Source organism: Panicum virgatum, chromosome 7N (genome assembly GCF_016808335.1).
Source record: "Panicum virgatum strain AP13 chromosome 7N, P.virgatum_v5, whole genome shotgun sequence".
In the NCBI taxonomy this organism is placed as follows: domain Eukaryota; kingdom Viridiplantae; phylum Streptophyta; class Magnoliopsida; order Poales; family Poaceae; genus Panicum; species Panicum virgatum.
The window spans coordinates 43,202,515-43,221,447 of NC_053151.1; the positions used below are offsets into that span (position 1 = coordinate 43,202,515).

Here is an 18,933-nt window from a genome sequence, read left to right on the forward strand (position 1 = left end):
ACAAATGGAGGGACGTCGGATTAACCGGCGCTACGCAGTTTTCTGGCAGCTTTTCTCCAACGGCTCTATTTGTGTGAGCTGCCTATATATACCCCTCCAATGGGTCATTTCGCCCACTCTTGACACCAGGCAACATCCATACACTCATACTATAGTCAAGAGCCACATTGAGCTTCATCATTCACATACTTGTGCATTCAATCAATCAAGAAGCAAGATTAAGGACTTGAGTAGAGAAAAGCTAGTGTGCATCCGTTCTTGGTGATCGGTTCTTGCTCAAGTGAAGGCCTTAGCTTGTTACTCTTGGTGATTGGCATCACCTAGGCGATCTTGGTGATCGGGGTGTTTCTCGCGGAGCTTGCCAAGGATTGTGGGAGCCCGGAGAAGAAGATTGTACGTGGCTTGATCTCCACCACGCCGGGATGGTGAACGGAGACTCTTAGGGAGCGCCCTCGTCTCGGTGACTTGGGAGGTGACAAGACTCTTTGAGAGTGTCACAACGTGGATTAGGGGTGTGTGCCAACACATCGATACCACGGGAAAAAAATCCGGTCGTCTCTTGTCCACTCTCTTTATTCAAGCATTTTCTTTCTTGCAATTTACTCATGTGCTTGACTTAGAGATCATAACTTAGCTCTACCTTGCTAGGCTTTACTTTGTTTTTATCTCTCTTAGCTTGTGTAGGTAGCTTAGTTATCCGGTTGGTGAATTGGTGCCCTACTAGCTTTGCATAGGTTAAGGTTGCTTTACTTTGTTTTAGAAATTGAAAAAGGCCCAATTCACCCCCCCTCTTGGTCCATCGATCCTTACAATTGGTATCAGAGCCACGTTGCTCATTTGGATCATTAGACTTCACCGCCTAGAGCTATGGCCAAGATGGGTGGTTCGCCACCTCACTTCGAGGGCAAGAACTTTGCTTATTGGAAAGTTCGCATGGCCGCATATCTTGATGCGATTGCCCCCGAAGTGTGGTTGCCTACTAAGACCGGGTTCACCGGAACTCCCACCACCGAACAATTAAAATGGAATGCCAAGGCTAGAAATGCAATTTTCGAAGCCATTAGTGAGGAAGTCTTTGCTAGAGTTAATGGCATGGACTTAGCAAGTGATATTTGGAAGGAACTCATTGAAATTCATGAAGGCTCCACTAAAGTTCGTGAGCAAAAATATCACTTGTTTAGAGCTATGTATGATTCTTTTAAAATGCTAGCTCATGAAAATTGCAATGATATGTACTCTCACTTGAATGACATTGTCAAGGACATTAATGCACTTGAAATATCCAAAATTGACAATGCCTCCATCAATCGTAAGATTCTCATGCTCCTCCCGAAGCCCAAGTATAACATCATCAATGCTATGCTTCAAAAGGAGAATCTTGACACAATGGAAGTAGGAGAACTTATGGGCGAAATTCGTGCTCATGAGATGAGTATCCTTGGTATGTCCGAAGAGCCAACTTTAAGTAAATCAATTGCTCTAAAGACCAAGGCAAACAAAGCCCGCAAGCTCAAGATGATCAAGTAAGATTCAAGCTCAAACAATGAAGAAGATGATCATCATGAAAGCTCATCCGATGTTGAAGATGATGGAGAGCTCGCTCTTATGATGAGAAAGTTCACCCGCTTGAATGACAAGATCAACAAGAAGGGGTTCAACTTTGACTCTAAAAAGGGAATGTTCCGGCCAATGGATGTCAAGAACAAAATTTGCTACAATTGTGGAGAAAAAGGTCACATCCGTCCAAATTGCCCCAAGTCGGACAAAAGAAACAAGGATCACAAGAGCAAGCATCGCCATGATTCAAGCGATGATGAAGAAGAAGAAAGGAAGAACAAAAACAAGAGACTTGGGAAGAAAAAGAGCCATGACAAGAAGACCAAGCTCTTCTCAAAGAAGAAAGGGCACACCAAGAGAAGCTTCTTGGTGGAAAAACAAGAGTGGGTGACGGATGTCTCATCAAGCGAAGATTCAAGTGATGAAGAAGACATAGTCACCATCGCCCTCACAAATGAAGAACCATCACTACCTCCACCTCCAATGTGCCTCATGGCCAAAGGTAACTCTAAGATATGTGAGAGTGAAGATGATAGTGATGATGAGCTTGACCCTAATGAGTTTGCTAACCTCATTAATGAGTATACATCCGTCATCAAGAGGGAAAAGGGCAAAGTCAAGGTTCTTGAGAGCACTCGTGCCAAGTTAGAGCTTGCCCACTCCGATTTGCTTGGTAAGTACAATGACTTGCTCAAAAAGCACAATGAGTCACTTGTACTTGCTAAACAAGTTGAAAAGAGCCACAAAAAGTTTAAACAAGAGCATAGGGAGTTGGCTCACAAGTATCAAGAACTTGAATTTGCCTATGAAGCAATTGACCCAAGTCTTGAAAACTTTGCTCATGAAACTATTGAGAAGGTCAATGCTTCTACTTCATGTGATGACCTACTCATTAATGCAAATGCTACTAATGCTTTGCCCGAGCTTGCACCTTCTAGGGAAAAGGAATTGATGGATCAAGTTGCAAGCCTCAAGAGTAGTGTGGAGAAGCTCTCAAGAGGAGAATACATCCACAAAGAGATTCTCTTCAACAATGCCCATGACTATGGCAAGAGAGGTCTTGGTTCATTTCCGGAGCCAAACATAGCTACTACTCCTTCTCCGGAGATCAAGATTAGCTTCGTCAAGGAAGTTGGATCATATTGCCAACATTGCCAAGTCACCGGGCACCACACTAGGGAGTGCACTTTACCATCACGTCCTCTTCCTAAATTACCCAAGAATTACTCTTCAATGTTTCAAAATAACCATTTTCTCTTGAGTAAAGTGAAGGGCAAGGTGAAGGCCAAATTCATTGGCAAACTCACTAAGGAGTCAAAGAAGAAGCTCCCCAAGCAACTTTGGGTCCCAAAAGCTCTTGTCACACATGTGCAAGGCCCAAAGCTTGTTTGGGTTCCTAAAACTCAAAAGAGAATTCTCATGTGTGTAGGTGAACTACAAAGCCGGTGGAAAACATTGGGTACTTGATAGCGGTTGCTCTCAACATATGACCGGCAATGATAGCATGTTCACCTCCCTTGAAGACCCCGGCGATCATGAACATGTCACCTATGGTGATAACTCAAGGGGAAAGGTTTTAGGTTTGGGTAGAATAGCTATCTCTAAAGATTTATCTATTTCTAATGTTTTGTTTGTAGAAGCACTTAGTTTTAATCTCATTTCTATTGCTCAATTGTGTGATCTTGGACTAACGTGTACCTTTGACAAGAATGGTGTTGTAGTAACTTATGAAAAAGACAAGTCTTTGGTATTCACGGGGTTTAGGCATGGCAACATCTATTTAGTGGACTTCTCTTCAAAGCAAACAAGCACCATGACATGCCTCTTCACCAAGTCTTCTCTTGGGTGGCTTTGGCATAGAAGAATTGCTCATATTGGCATGAGCAACCTCAAGAAAGCCCACAAGAGAGGGATGATCACCGGCTTGAAGGACGTCACCTTTGACAAGAACAAGCTATGTAAAGCATGTCAAGCCGGGAAGCAAGTTGCAACACATCATCCCATCAAGACGATGTTGTCTACCTCCAAGCCGCTCGAGCTATTACACATGGATCTCTTTGGTCCAACTACATACAAGAGCATTGGTGGTAACCTCTATTGCCTAGTAATCGTTGATGATTTTTCACGTTACACTTGGGTTATGTTTCTAGGCGATAAGGGTGAAACTCCGGAACTCTTCAAGACATTTGCAAGAAGAGCTCAAAGGGAGTACAACTCCCCAATTGTGAAGATCCGGAGTGACAACGGCACCGAGTTCAAGAACATGAAGATTGAAGAATGGTGCGATGAAGAGGGCATCAAGCATGAGTTTTCCGCCACCTACACGCCTCAACAAAATGGAGTGGTGGAAAGAAAGAACAAGACTCTCATCACCCTAGCAAGAGCAATGTTGGATGATTATGGCACATCTGAGAAATTTTGGGCGGAAGCAATCAACACGGCGTGTCATGCATCCAACCGAGTGTATCCTCACCGACTCCTCAAGAAAACTCCATATGAACTCATCACCGGGAAGAAACCAAATATATCATACTTTCGAGTCTTTGGTTGCAAATGCTTCATCTACAAGAAGAAAAGGCTCGGTAAGTTTGAAAGTAGATGTGATGAAGGTTTCTTTCTTGGTTATGCATCAAACTCCAAAGCATATAGAGTATTCAATCAAACCTCCGGGTTAGTTGAAGAAACATGTGATGTGGAGTTTGATGAATCTAATGGCTCCCAAGAGGAGGTTGTTGGCTATGAAAATGTAGGTGATGAGGAGATTGATGAAGCTTTGAAAAATATGTCCATTGGGGATATCAAGCCGGAAGAGGTGCATGAAGGCAATGATCAAGGGGGAGGACCTTCCTCATCTACACCAAGCACCTCCACGGCGCCCCAAATGGATGAAGATCAAGAAAAAGATGATACACAACCTCAAGAAGATGTGCCAACGCCAACACCCCAAGTTCAAGAACAAGAAGAGCAAAGTGTTCCACCACAAGCACAAGTCACCCATGATCCACCCCAACAAGCATCCACGCAAGTACCGCTAGTGAAGCATGGTCGCATCTCCAAGGATCATCCAATTGGTCAAATCATTGGTAGTCCATCAAAGGGAGTAAGAACTCGCTCTAAAAATACTTTATTTTGCGAATATCACTCGTTTGTTTCTTGTATTGAACCCACTAGCATAGAGGAAGCGCTTGAGGACTCGGATTGGGTGATGGCCATGCAAGATGAGTTGAACAACTTCACCCGCAATGAAGTTTGGGTCCTCGAAGCTCCTCCGAAAGACAAGAACATCATCGGCACCAAGTGGGTCTTTCGAAACAAGCAAGATGAACATGGGGTGGTGATACGTAACAAAGCAAGACTTGTGGCAAAAGGGTTCTCTCAAGTCGAAGGTTTGGATTTTGGTGAAACTTTTGCTCCGGTCGCAAGACTTGAAGCTATCCGTATCCTTCTTGCTTACTCTTCACATCATAACATTAAATTATATCAAATGGATGTGAAAAGTGCATTCTTAAATGGCGTTATTAACGAACTTGTTTATGTTGAGCAACCTCCCGGGTTTGAAGATCCGAGGAATCCTAACCATGTTTATAGGTTGCACAAGGCACTCTATGGGCTCAAACAAGCTCCAAGGGCTTGGTATGAGAGGCTTCGTGACTTCCTAATCATGCAAGGCTTCAAGATCGGGAGGGTGGACACCACGTTGTTCACAAAAGACGTCAACGGGGATCTTTTCATTTGTCAAATTTATGTTGATGATATTATCTTTGGCTCAACTAATGATTTACTAAGCCATGAGTTTGCTACCATGATGTCTAGGGAATTCGAGATGTCCATGATTGATGAATTGACCTTCTTCCTTGGTTTTCAAGTCAAACAAATGAAGGAAGGGACATTCATCCATCAAGAAAAGTATACTAAAGATATCTTGAAGAAGTTCAAGATGGATGAGTGCAAGCCAATCAAGACACCCATGGCAACCAATGGGCATCTCGACTTGGATGTGGACGGTAAACCGGTTGATCAATCCCTCTATCGTTCTATGATAGGGTCTTTGCTTTACCTTACTGCATCTAGGCCCGATATAATGTTTAGTGTGTGCTTGTGTGCCCGCTTTCAAGCTAACCCAAAGGAGTCACACCTTTCGGCTGTGAATAGGATCCTTCGGTATCTCAAGCACACTCCTAACATAGGCTTGTGGTACCCCAAAGGCGCTAGTTTAGATCTCTTGGGATACTCGGATTCGGATTTTGCCGGAAGCCATGTGGATCGCAAGAGTACCTCCGGGGGTTGCCACTTGCTTGGGCGTTCTCTAGTTTCTTGGTCGAGTAAGAAGCAAAATTCCGTGGCTTTGTCCACCGCGGAAGCGGAATATATAGCGGCCGGTGCATGTTGTGCCCAAATCCTATATATGAAGCAAACCCTTTTGGACTTTGGTGTGAAACTAGATAGGATCCCACTCCTTTGTGACAATGAAAGTGCCGTAAAAATTGCCAAGAATCCGGTTCAACACTCTCGCACAAAGCACATTGATATTCGCCATCACTTCTTGCGCGATCACGAAGCCAAAGGAGACATATCTCTTCAAGGTGTGAGATCCGAGGAGCAATTGGCGGATATCTTCACAAAACCTTTAGACGAGGGTATCTTTGTTAGGCTAAGGAATGAGCTTAATGTGTTAGATGCGGCAAACGTCATGTAAGTTGCCATGTCATATAGAAAAATGCATACATATAGGACACTTGTCTAACCATGGTAAGATAGTGATGAGCAAGGGTTTAGCTAGAGGTGGTGGTCCACTTGTTTTCCTCTAGGCTTGTAGAAAGGCTCATCATGAAGAAGCTTCCCGTGGGTTCAAACTTGACAAGTAGATCTTAATTTCTTGTTATGCATTTCTTGCCATATAGATGTGCACTTCATGTTTACTTTACTTTCGCATGTGGTTGTAGCTTGCATTATCATTGCATGCGTAAGGGTCACAAAGGAGGTCACTTGATGAAAATGAGACTTGTTTCATATACAAGATCTTAATTCATGAAAAGTGAAAAGAGCAAAGTATTAGGTGTGTTATTGCCTAGTGAGCAATGTCATGATGAGTTTGAAGTTTTCTATCTTCAATATTCCTATGACATGGCTCATACATTTTATTTGGCGTTTTGTCTCTCTTGCGGCTTTTCCTTGTGTTTAAAAAGAAATTTATTTAAGCAAGTGTGCTATCCTATCTATTTTGAGGGGTAAAGTCGCCTATGCAAGTCCATTAACTTGAGTTTATTTGAATCTTATAAGTTTATTGGACTTAGCATAGAAGAGTGAGCTGAGTGTGGGGTTTTTGGCTTCACCGGTTAAACCGACGTTCAAAGGATCTATACCCATCGGATTAACCGGCGTTACTAAAGTTTGTCTCAGCTCAGTCAAGTTTCAGGCGTTCAACCGGCGTATACAAAAGTCAGAGCATCGGATCAACCAGTGATAGTAAATGCAAATCAGCCCTAGCAATCAACCGGTGTTTTGATCAATCAACCGACGAGTACACTCTTGACAGCATCGGTTCAACCGGCGTTCAAAACAGATCTGCTAGAGTCTCGGGTGAACTGCACCGACGCAATCAACCGGTGCTCAAACCATAGGCGTCGGATCGACCGGCGTTAAGGAAAATCGCGGGTCCCACCTGTCATATATGAGTCGTGCACGAGCCGCCGCCTCTCTTTCCTCTCCGTTTTCGCCCGCATCCATCTCGAGCCGCCGCCGCCTTCCCTTCGCGCCGCCGCCGTCTCTCCACACCGCCGCCGTGCGCCCGCGCTGCCACCACCGTTCCACCTTGCCGCCGCCGTGCGCCGTCACTCCAAGTCGCCGCCGCACACCCTCGCGCTCACCCAGCGCCGCCTGCGCGCGTAGCCGCCATCACCGCCGCACTACACCTCGCCGCCGCCTGCGCCTCACGCCGCCACCACCGCTTTCCTCACAGCCCACGCAGCCTCGCCGCCGCTCCCACACGCCTTGCCACCCACGCAGCCGCGCCTCCTCACCATTCACGCCGCAGCCGCAGCCGATCAGTGCACGCCAAGTGTTCGATCGTTTGTCTGATTGAGATGGGTCGCGAGAAGAGGAAGGGAAAGGAAGTTGTGGTCGAGAAGCCCGCTCGGAAGCGGACTCGTGCAGAGAAGGAGGCCGAGAGGGCCGAGATGGTGGCCAAGGCCGCCGAGGAGCAGGCATCAGGCCGTGCTCGTCCGTTCCAGATCAGGGAGGACCCCAGAGGCAGAGGCAGAGGCAGGGGCATGGGCAGAGTGAGAGGTGCCAGGGCCACCAGAGCCGCGACGGCAGCAGCAGCAGAGTCAGATCAGTCAGATACAGCTGCAGATTCAGATTCAGAGGCAGAGCAGTCTGAGCAGTCTCAGGGGCAGAGCACACAGGAGTCACCGACTCTACGACGGTCTGGCCGCACTCGGCAGACATCCCCAGCAGCAGAGACTTCACCAGCGACCGAGCGTCGCACTGGACCGAGGACGCAAGGAGGTCACCAGCCACAGGAGCCTCGCAGGTCCACAGCTGCAGCAGCAGCAGCTCGTAGAGCCGAGGCCCTAGAGGCCGAGCGCGCAGTGTTCCGTATGGACACTGTTGTGCGTCTGGAGCCAGGTGTGCTGCTCCAGAACTTGACCAAGGCCAATGCGGCGAAGGTCAAGAGGCTCAGGTGGAGTGTTCAGGAGGAGGACTGGTTCCCCGTGACCCGTGACAGCCGAGTCGACCGTAGGTTCTGGACGCTTCTTCAGGCCAGTTTCTACGAGACCTACTAGAGGCGGGGTCACAGGATCTTCCCGCACAGAGTGCTTGACTGGGTGTCTCTGAGGACAGCCGCAGGGGGAGCAGATGTCAGAGAGCACTTCGCTCACTTCAGGGGCCTGCCCAGGTTACTCCAGATTGAGCAGAACAGATATATTGAGGACTGGGTCAGAGTCTTCTATGCCACGGCCTGGATTGCTCCCGAGCGTCGAGCAATACACTTTGTTTATGGAGGCCAGGTCTTTGGTTTTGTCGAGAGCGACGATAGCAGGGATTCTCGGAGTTGACTTAGTTGACGTCTCCCTGCACGAGATGGTTTACGGAGATGCAGATCCACCGCGCAGAGCGATGATTGGCGGGATTGCACCTTCTCATGAGGCGATCTCTCAGTGTTTCCGCCAGCCGTTCCCTGCCTCCTACGCCAGAGTTCCCAGCCTGCTGACCCCAGAGGCATACGCAGTACACATGGCACTCCGGAGGACTTTGCTACCGAGGAGTGGCTACCCAGAGGGGTTTACAGGACTGCAGCAGCTCCTGCTTCTACACATCCTCACTCACGAGCCGTTTGACATAGTTGACTTTATTCTGGCTGAGATAGAGGATGTGATCACAGACGGGATGGGTGTGGTGCGACAGTTTCCCTTTGCACACTGGATCAGCTATATATGTTCTATGATTGTGTCAGCAGAGTCACCCATCAGCGCTCCCTACTGTCACGACGAGGCTCCCCGGTTCCCAGTTTACCGACCAACAGCTCCACAGGACCGGAGGAGGGGCAGACAGGCAGAGAGAGCTGCCATGGCGCAGTTGTCACCAGAGGCACAGGCCCGTGTGGCACAGGAGGACGAGGCACTGCTTGCCGCCGAGGCACAGCTTCCCGGAGGAGACGATGAGATACACTGGTCTGAGCTTGAGTCAGACTCCTCCGAGGACGTAGAGTACTTCCCTGCAGCAGCCCCAGCTAGTCACGACCACGAGGCAGGGGGGTCTAGAGAGCCAGCTCCAGAGTCACCGGCACCTGCTACAGTCTCTGAGTCTCAGGTGTCTCAGCCGTCCGAGCTCACCGCACTTCTACAGCAGCTCGTGACTCAGCAGAGAGAGGACAGGCTTGCACAGGAGGAGGCCAGGAGAGCCCATGAGGCTCAGCTTGCTGCTATTCAGAGAGAGGCAGCCCGAGAGCGTGCAGCGATAGAGGAGCGTTTTGTCGGCCTCATTGACAGAGTTTCACAGAGGACAGACGCTCAGTTCCAGCAGATGCAGCAGGGCATGATGGCGATGTTCGGGATGATCTCCCAGCTTTACTCTCACACCGGACTCGCCCCACAGCAGCAGCAGCCCGGACTTCAGGGTGTAGGAGCACCTCAGCTTGCCGTCACACCAGCTCCTCCTCCTCCAGCCCCTACTGCAGCCCCAGCTACTACAGCGACACCGGAGACCACGTTCTCAATGTCAGCACTCTTTGGGTCTGCCGGTCGTCCGCTCTTTTCACCACTGCCGGCGACCACACTCTTTCAGGACTCACCGTCAGCGGTTCAGTCGGTCGCCCTCCCTTCCTCACTTCAGGCAGCACCTTCAGGGGGAGGAGCAGTAGAGGAGTCCCTGCTTCCACAGTCGACGCAGCCGGCAGCTTCAGCGGTTACTTCTTCGGATATTGATACTTCTTCCGCTGGCCCGGTTACGACTTCTACGGATCCTCTACCAGGCAGTGCCAGCACGAGAGCCTCCACGACAGTTACTCCCCCAGTGAGCTCAGACCCAGACCAGCAGCTTCCGTCTGTCACTGAGGGTGAGAGTTCTCCGTCCGACGACGACGACCCGGACCGCTTCGTCGCCGTACCACGACAGCACGACCCGTAGCTCGCCTTTTGGTGCTTTGATGCCAAAGGGGGAGAGGTGTTAGGGGGAGCACCAGAGTTAGGGGGAGGGTAGAGCTAGAGAGAGCTCGTAGTTATCAGGACTTTGATTCTTTGTATCACATTTGGTGTTAATTCATGGATATGTACATTTGTCGCTTGAGTATGCCGTTCTTTGAGACATATCTATGGATTTCGTTTGAGCCGTTGAGTTCTTTGGTCCTGCTTTCGAGTTTGCTTGTGTTTATCCTGCTTTATCTTTCTCGCTCTCTCGTTATTTATGTTTGTGTTGTCATCAATCACCAAAAAGGGGGAGATTGTAAGCATCTAGGCCCTCAAGGTATGTTTCGGTGATTAATGACAACCATTATTGTGACTAATGAGTTTGTGCAGCTTAATAGATCATTATCGCTCATTTGGTCATATGTCAAAAGAGACCCCTCAATTTCATTATTCAAAAAGGCGATCTCGGTATTCAACTCAATTTTATGTCAAGACTAAGGATCTTTCTAGTCCTAAGTGTCATAAGGTTGAGAAGGACACTTAGGTTAGTATAGGTTTTATAGTTTTGTAGTGATCGCACTATTAAGAGGGGTTAAGGCTAAGTAACTTGAGCATGGACATGATCATTTGAAAATGGATGCACACTATGGTCACTCAGGTTTCTAGAAGTTCAAATAAGTGGTTCTCAAACTATATCTCAAGAATATTTGGATTTCATTCAAGACTCAAATCAGAAAAGACAAAATCAGAAAAAGTCTATACACCGGTTTAACCGACGCTATCAATTTTCTATACGTCGGTTAAACGAAGTCAGCAGAGTCTGGACAAATTCAATACACCGGTTAAACCGACGTGTTTGAAATTAACGTCGGTGCATTAGTCCGGAGTTGGTTTTTCCAGGGTATTTCAAGTTCTATACACCGGTTAAACCGACGCTGTTTAAATCAATACGTCGGTGCAATTGACCAGTGAGATGGTTTTTCAGAGGAATTCAAAAGTTGTCTCACCGGTTAAACCGACGATAGGTTTGAGTTAACGTCGGTGCAGTTGTCCAGAGACTTGGTTTTTCAGTGGATCAGTGGACAACTACACTCACCGGTTAAACCGATGGTACGTCGATCAATCTGCCCAAGTTGTAACGGCTAGTTTTCAGAAGAGGCAGTTTACATTCACCGGTTAAACCGACGATGACAAATGGAGGGACGTCGGATTAACCGGCGCTACGCAGTTTTCTGGCAGCTTTTCTCCAACGGCTCTATTTGTGTGAGCTGCCTATATATACCCCTCCAATGGGTCATTTCGCCCACTCTTGACACCAGGCAACATCCATACACTCATACTATAGTCAAGAGCCACATTGAGCTTCATCATTCACATACTTGTGCATTCAATCAATCAAGAAGCAAGATTAAGGACTTGAGTAGAGAAAAGCTAGTGTGCATCCGTTCTTGGTGATCGGTTCTTGCTCAAGTGAAGGCCTTAGCTTGTTACTCTTGGTGATTGGCATCACCTAGGCGATCTTGGTGATCGGGGTGTTTCTCGCGGAGCTTGCCAAGGATTGTGGGAGCCCGGAGAAGAAGATTGTACGTGGCTTGATCTCCACCACGCCGGGATGGTGAACGGAGACTCTTAGTGAGCGCCCTCGTCTCGGTGACTTGGGAGGTGACAAGACTCTTTGAGAGTGTCACAACGTGGATTAGGGGTGTGTGCCAACACATCGATACCACGGGAAAAAAATCCGGTCGTCTCTTGTCCACTCTCTTTATTCAAGCATTTTCTTTATTGCAATTTACTCATGTGCTTGACTTAGAGATCATAACTTAGCTCTACCTTGCTAGGCTTTACTTTGTTTTTATCTCTCTTAGCTTGTGTAGGTAGCTTAGTTATCCGGTTGGTGAATTGGTGCCCTACTAGCTTTGCATAGGTTAAGGTTGGTTTACTTTGTTTTAGAAATTGAAAAAGGCCCAATTCACCCCCCTCTTGGTCCATCGATCCTTACATCACCAAAATCACTCGAAATGGCATAAATGGTGCCATATTCATTTCAGGTGGAAGAGATTGGACCGGAGAATGTCGTGCACGTAGTCACCAACAACGGCTTGAACTACAAGAAAGCATGAAAGGAACTACTAAGAGAGGTGTATGAACACATAGCTTGGACATCTTGTCTAGCACACATCGTCTATTTGATGTTAAAGGGTATAGCTCGAAGGCCTGAACATGGTGTTATGATCAAACAGTGCAAGCGAATTTCAAATTGGTTACACAATCATGGTCAGTTGAATACAATGATGAGGAACGCAATCGGTGGTGAGTTGGTCAAGTGGAATGCCACTCGATTTGGAACCAACTACATGTTCCTAGAGAGCATCTATCAGAAACGGGATCGTTTCATGTAGTGGATGACATCTACTGAGTTCCAACACAGCAAATGAGCGGATACCGAAGAAGGTAGATTTACTCATGCAAGTTTTGCAAGTATGGAGTGGTGGGATGCATTGAAATATATCATCGACACGGTTCAACCAATATACAAGTTCCTCCGCTTCGTTGATCAGGACAAGAGGCCCAACATGTGCGAAGTCGTGATGGCCTACCAGACTATGAAACGGGAGCTGCGGTCTTTCTTTGGAACAAATGTTTCCACACTGAAGGAGTATATTGAGGTGGTGGACGAGAGGTTGGGTGACGTGTTCATAGGCACGTATGTGGGTCCAGGTAAGCACACACGAGTCATCTATTTTTGAGCTCTATTGATCTTATGCTTATTTGAAGTGATTTATATTTTGCAGTTGTTGTCCTAAATCCGAGGTATGCATATACGATGGATCCAAATCAAGAAATGTTTCGTGGAATCAAGGATATATTTCAGCGCATGACGGATCTCCAGAGCGCCGTGCAGGCATTGCAGGAGCTTGACGTGTTTCGGCAGAAGGTTGGCGAGTTTGGCGGTGAAATGGCAATGAATATGGCGATGGACCACAGGACATCCCCATGTAAGAAACTATTCTATACGACATTGTTTTGTACTCTATTGAAATATATTGCTTACATACTCGGTTGCACATGCAGCGTTCTGGTGAATGATGTTCGGATCAAGCACTCCAAAGCTGCAGTACCTTGCCATGCGACTTGTACCATAATGTTGTTCGTCCAGTGGATGCGAGTGGAACTGGAGTACTTTTGCCTTGCTGCATACAAAGGTTCGCAATCGGTTGTCGCACAAGAAACTTAACAAGCTTCTCTATGTCAACTACAACCTTCGTCTCCGACTTGAGAAGGTCTCCGGCCCACTGATGCGTGAAGAAGGTGATTTCATTGACAAGCTGGCCTATATTTCTTTATATGATGAGAATAATCCGGTGCGGGAATGGATGGAATATGGTATCTAACCGGGCTCCAGTTCTGGACGAGGAGGATGATGACGGCGATAACCCTCTCCCGTCCCATATTGTCAGAGATCAAATAAACCTATCACATCTACGTGAGGCTACGGGGGATGATTCCATCGGCGATTGGCACGTAAAAATGTGGGTGACACTCACCTAGGGAAGAGGAAGTTGCAGAAGGATCTACGAAGGGTGACCCGAAGCGTCGAAAATGCAAAGTAACAGCAAAACCAGTGAGCAGCGACACTGAGACTGATGATGGCAAAGGTGAGCGTAATTCTCCGTATCAGGAGTCCAAGAATAGCAGCTCGGCCGATGATGGTGATGATAGTGACGGTGCTGATGCTGCTGCTGGTGGTGGTGGTGGTGGTGCTGCTGCTGCTGCTGCTGGTGGTGGTGGTAGTGGTGGTGCTCGTGGTGTTCGTTTCACAGGTATACATTGCACATACAAATGCACACATATTTCTGACTATGAGTATTGAGTACTAATTATGATATATGGTTGATTGCAAGGGAGATTCAGTTCACACATGCTACTCAGGACACCGATCATGAAGCACCGCAATCGCAGAGGAGAACGGTTGGACCGACGGATTACGACACTCCACAGTACTCTTCTTCCTCCTACAGCGATTCCTCGCAGTCCCAAATGGGTGTACGAATGGGAAGACCCCCATTTTTACACTATGTTTGTTCAGGAATGGCAGACAACATCGGCGTGGACGGGCCAAACTTGGCAACACTACAAGGCTGAGCTGCTTAGAGTGCAAGGTATCGCTGTGATGTCCACCGCCGAATACCAAACCGCGTCCCAAATGGGGGTCTTTCCATTCCCACGTTGAACTTTAATTTGATGTGTATAAGTGTATGATTCGGTATTTGTATGTACGCTTATTACTATTGTATTTGTATGTATGATTATAAATTGTTGCTTTGGTGTGGTCATTTACATTAATACGTGCATAGCTCATGCCGAATTTTTTTTTATTTCACACCGGGAAACCACTTTTAACCGTTGGAATTTATCGTTAAATCGTCGGTAAACCGGTCAACCCGGCCGGTACACTAGTCAAACCGGCCAGTAAACCGGTCCGAACCGATAGCACTGCGGCTTTTGAATTCAGATTTGAATTCAACCGATTTGGACCGGTTGCCGATCAAACCGGTCCAGTATACCGGAACCGGAGCCCGCCGGTTTGACCAGACAGGTCGGTATAATTAATCCTGGTCCGGAGGTGGCCGGCCGGCCGGCCCCATCGGAGAGGAGGTATACCAACAGAGACAGAGAATCGCTGCCGGTCTCTGACGCGTTGTTGCGATGGATTCCCTCGGATTGATGGCCCGATGCACAGCGATCAATACCTGTCGGTCCGTGCGTGCTCTGGTTATTACTGTACTCCATCCCCGTTGATGCATGGATGTGAGGATGTCCCGACATGAGCTACAGTAGTTGGTTGGCTAGGATCCCATACGGGAGTAGTTAGGGGAGAAGAGTGGAGAGAGACCGTCAGTGGAATACGGTGGTGAAACAGTTGCGGGGTGAGGACGTGGATTGGTTTGCAAGGATGCTGCCTGAACCTGAACTCCTCCATTTCCTCCGGCAGCTGCCAGAGGGATCGGTCGGAGTGGGAGCCGAGCTGAGGTGAGCGCACTCGGCGGCCCTCCGGCAGGGGTAGGCAACCACTGTTTACTCCCGGCCTCTGCTTCCGCCACACTGCCGCGCCGCGCCACGCACTCCAAAGATCTGCGCGGATAAAAGCCCCGGCACACCTCGTCCCGGGGTCGCGCGGTGAAATCCATCGTCCCGCACCCTCGCTCGCCATCATGTCCTCCTCCTCCGGCTCCGGCTCGTCTCTCCAGCCGCCTCCCGCCGGTGCGATCGGCGGCACCTCCCCCTACTCCGCGTCCTCGTCGTTCCTGCCCTCGTTCATGATCATCGCCGCGCTGCTCGCCTTCGTCTTCCTCGCCTCCGTCGCCATCCACCTCCTGCTCCGCTTCCTCTCGGCAGTCCGCACCTCCTCCTCCTCCGCCACGTCGGGGCCGCCGCTCCCCCGGACCCACCGCGACGGCGAGGCGGGCTCGGGGTCGGCGGGGAGCGCGGCAGGTTATTCGGCGGAGAGACCCGCGACGGCCGCGGCCGAGGGCGGGAAGAAGGAGGAGGCGCCGGGCGACGACAAGCAGCGGCTGATCGACTCGCTGCCGCTGTTCACGATGGCCTCGGCGCTGGCGGCGCTGCCCAAGAGCTCCCCCGACTGCGCCGTCTGCCTGTCGCCGTTCACCCCCGACGCGGAGCTGCGGCTACTCCCCGCGTGCCGCCACGCGTTCCACGCCGCCTGCGTCGACGCCTGGCTCCGCACCACGCCGTCCTGCCCGCTCTGCCGAGAAGCCGTCGCGCCCCCGCACCCGTCGCTCACCGCCGCCATGCTCGCCGCCGCGCGGCAGTCGCCGAGAAGCAGGGGCCAGTCCGGGCGGAGCTTCCTCGTGGAGATCGGCACCGTCAGCAGCCGCGGCTCGTCCCCGGCGGCTGCCCGCGGCGGCGGCGGCGGCGACAGGAACAGCCGCACCTACTCGCTCGGCTCCTTCGACTACCAGATCGACGAGGAGGTGGAGGCCGTGGTGTCCCGCGTCGCGCGCATCATCGCCGCGAGAGAATCGAGCACCGTGAAGGAGGAGAAGCCCCCAGCCGAGGAGGGGTCGGCACCTTCGCCGGCCACGGCGCCGGTGCCCTCGCCTCCTGGCGAAGCGGTGGCCGCGGCGGCCGGCTCCTCCCGCGGGTGGCTGAGGGAGTACGTGGAGCGGCTGGCCTCGTCGGCCTGCACGTTCTCGGAGCGGTGGAGCTCGCGGTGGAGCCAGGGGGGCCATCAGCGGCAGGAGGAGCCGTGGCTGTGGGACGCGGAGGCCGCGGGGATGTCGGCGCCGCCGGGGTCGGACGAGGAGGAGGAGGAGACGGCGTTCATGGTGATGTACCGCTGGATCGCCGGGGTGTAAGCCTGATCGAAAAAGCTGACCAGGGCTTCCGTGTCAAGTTGCTAGTTCAGGTTCAGGTTCAGGTTCAGGTGAGGTGATCCAAATGTTTTGGAAGCTCCCGTTGACTGGTGCTTGGTGCAGGCGTCAGCGGCAGCAGAGTGTATCAGCATTTGCACATATCATATCATGGATCCTCGGAGTTCGCATTTTGGAACGCCAGGAGATAAGATAAACGTGCATGCAGAACTGTTTACTGCTCGCAGTAGTATAGTCTGTGATTTTTTCCGTTGCATTTTTTTTTCGTTCCCTTTCTACAAGCAATGTGGTCGTGTCATCTGTCATGTACTCATGCATCATGTCACAACTCTCACGACGTGGCAAGAGTCTCGAAGTGCCAGCATGAAACGCCCGAAGGCAGCGCGATGGCATGGCATCGTAGACCGGGCAGCAGGTTTACTGCGTTGGTAATGTGAGAGTGAGACTAGCCTGTTCGGCTGGGTGGGAAATCCGCCAGCGCTAGCTGGATCTATAGTGCAACGTGAGAGTGTGGCTGGAGCTATAGTGAAACGGCTGGAGCTACAGTGATTTCCCCCTCACAAAATCCTGTAGAATAAGCCAGCCGCAACTGGTCCCAGCGAACCGAACAGCCAAGACTCCGAATCCTTTGGCGAATATGCAGATTATCCTTGATCAATGTTCAGAAACCTCCGGCTTTGCAGACGCTCGAGTAGGAAAACAAGATCGGTGTCTGTCGCCAGAGTAGCAGTATCAGGCATTCAGGCGTATCGATGATGTAAGTAACGCGTTGATAATCAGCCTACTGATTTTGGTAGAGGAACTACACTGACAACCACTTGGTGCCGGCAGAGGTCGCGTTGTATGGAAATAGAACGGGCCTGTGCAATGCAAGCCTGTTCGTGTTCCATGTGCGTCCAGGACCCTTGCCCCTTTGCCGCCACGCCCAGCGAACGAGCGGCGGCCGAGTGAAAGCAGAGCCGGAGGCCGGCCCGGGACCTGATCGCCCGTGCTCACCCGCTCCCCGTGCAGCGGGGCGGCGATCTAGGGGACAGGCAGTGGCGAATCTAGAAAAAATACTAGAAGGGGTTGATTTACATCATCTTCTACCTATAGCTACTCCTCTCAAAATTCAATGGTTACAAGATTATAGGAGGAGGTTAAGAGGTACTCCATGGTTCTAGCACGGGTAAGAGGGGCTTGAGCCCCGGCTGACCCAGTGCTAACAGTGGGCGGTGGTCAAACTGCGTCGTCGTCGTCGTCGCGGGTCCCTGCCGCCTGCCGGCGGTGCGTGCGCCACCTGCGGCTGATGCGGTTCGGTCACCAACTCTATCCATGGTGGACCACGGCTCCCCCTGCAGGCTGCAACCGTGGTCAAAAGCCACGACGCGGGCGCTGGCTTTTATCCGGCAACAAACGGCGCTCCGGCCGTATGGTTTGGTGCAACGATTCCGGGGCGAGTTCTGTCACAGGCCCGGTGTGTTTCGCGTCGTGTTTAGCTTACCTATACCATCAGGTAGGCAGAGCGCGCAGAGCAGCGTGCACGCGCGTACGAGGTCTGGTTGGTCTGGCCACTAACGCGACGCCGGTACAGGTACGGACACCGGCATGTGTTGTGTGTGTGTTTTTTTTTTTAAAAAAATCAAGCTGGTTCACAGGGGGAATTAGACTGGGGAACAAAAAATGCCTCTGACCCGGAGAAGTATTGGGGCTGTTGAGCAACCGGCTTGTCTCGGCAGAATTGGGAAATTGGACGACCTCTAGTCCTGGGCATCAAGACAACTTGCTACCACGCGAGCGAGCCCGGGCAGGCCGGCAGGCGCAACCCTGGGTCGCCGGCGGCCTGGCGGAGGAAGTACAGGCCTCCAGGAAGCGAGGGACGTGGGCGTCGCCGCGGGCGACTGGGGGCGGGTCCGCGTTTGAGGCTTCGAGCGCGCTGGATACTTGCGCCAGTTCCACGAACGGGCCTCATTGGGTATGTATTCGGCCTTCTCTTGTTTTCGGACTTCTGCAGGCCCAAAAAATAACACTCCGCGGGCCTGTAGGGATGTTTGGCGACTTTCGATTCAACAAGGCATATTGATGATGCACTCCGCGGGCCCAAAATATTTTGTATGCGACGTTGTCGGGATTCCTATCCATCCTCCGAAATAAATTATTCAATCCATCTTCCACTGTTTAAGATTGATGATGCAAATCATAATGGCCGAAATAAATTATTCAATCCATCTTCCACTGTTTAAGATTGATGATGCAAATCATAATGGCCGAACGAGATTAAAATAGGCGGGAGAGGTAGCAACGTGAGCGCGTGCGTGGATGGGGACTTGTTGGCGTGGATGACTGGCGGCTGTTGTGGTTTGGTGGAGATTTCTTTT

The 18,933-nt window shown here is 50.3% G+C and overlaps 1 protein-coding gene across 1 annotated transcript; it reads left to right on the forward strand.

Annotated features, from left to right (window-relative positions):
* Positions 1 to 15,102: 15,102 nt before the first annotated feature.
* LOC120680716 (E3 ubiquitin-protein ligase ATL4-like) lies at positions 15,103 to 16,832 on the forward strand. Its single transcript, XM_039962237.1, has one exon. The coding sequence runs from the start codon at positions 15,398 to 15,400 to the stop codon at positions 16,559 to 16,561; it is 1,164 nt and encodes a 387-aa protein (XP_039818171.1). The 5' UTR covers positions 15,103 to 15,397; the 3' UTR covers positions 16,562 to 16,832.
* Positions 16,833 to 18,933: the final 2,101 nt, after the last annotated feature.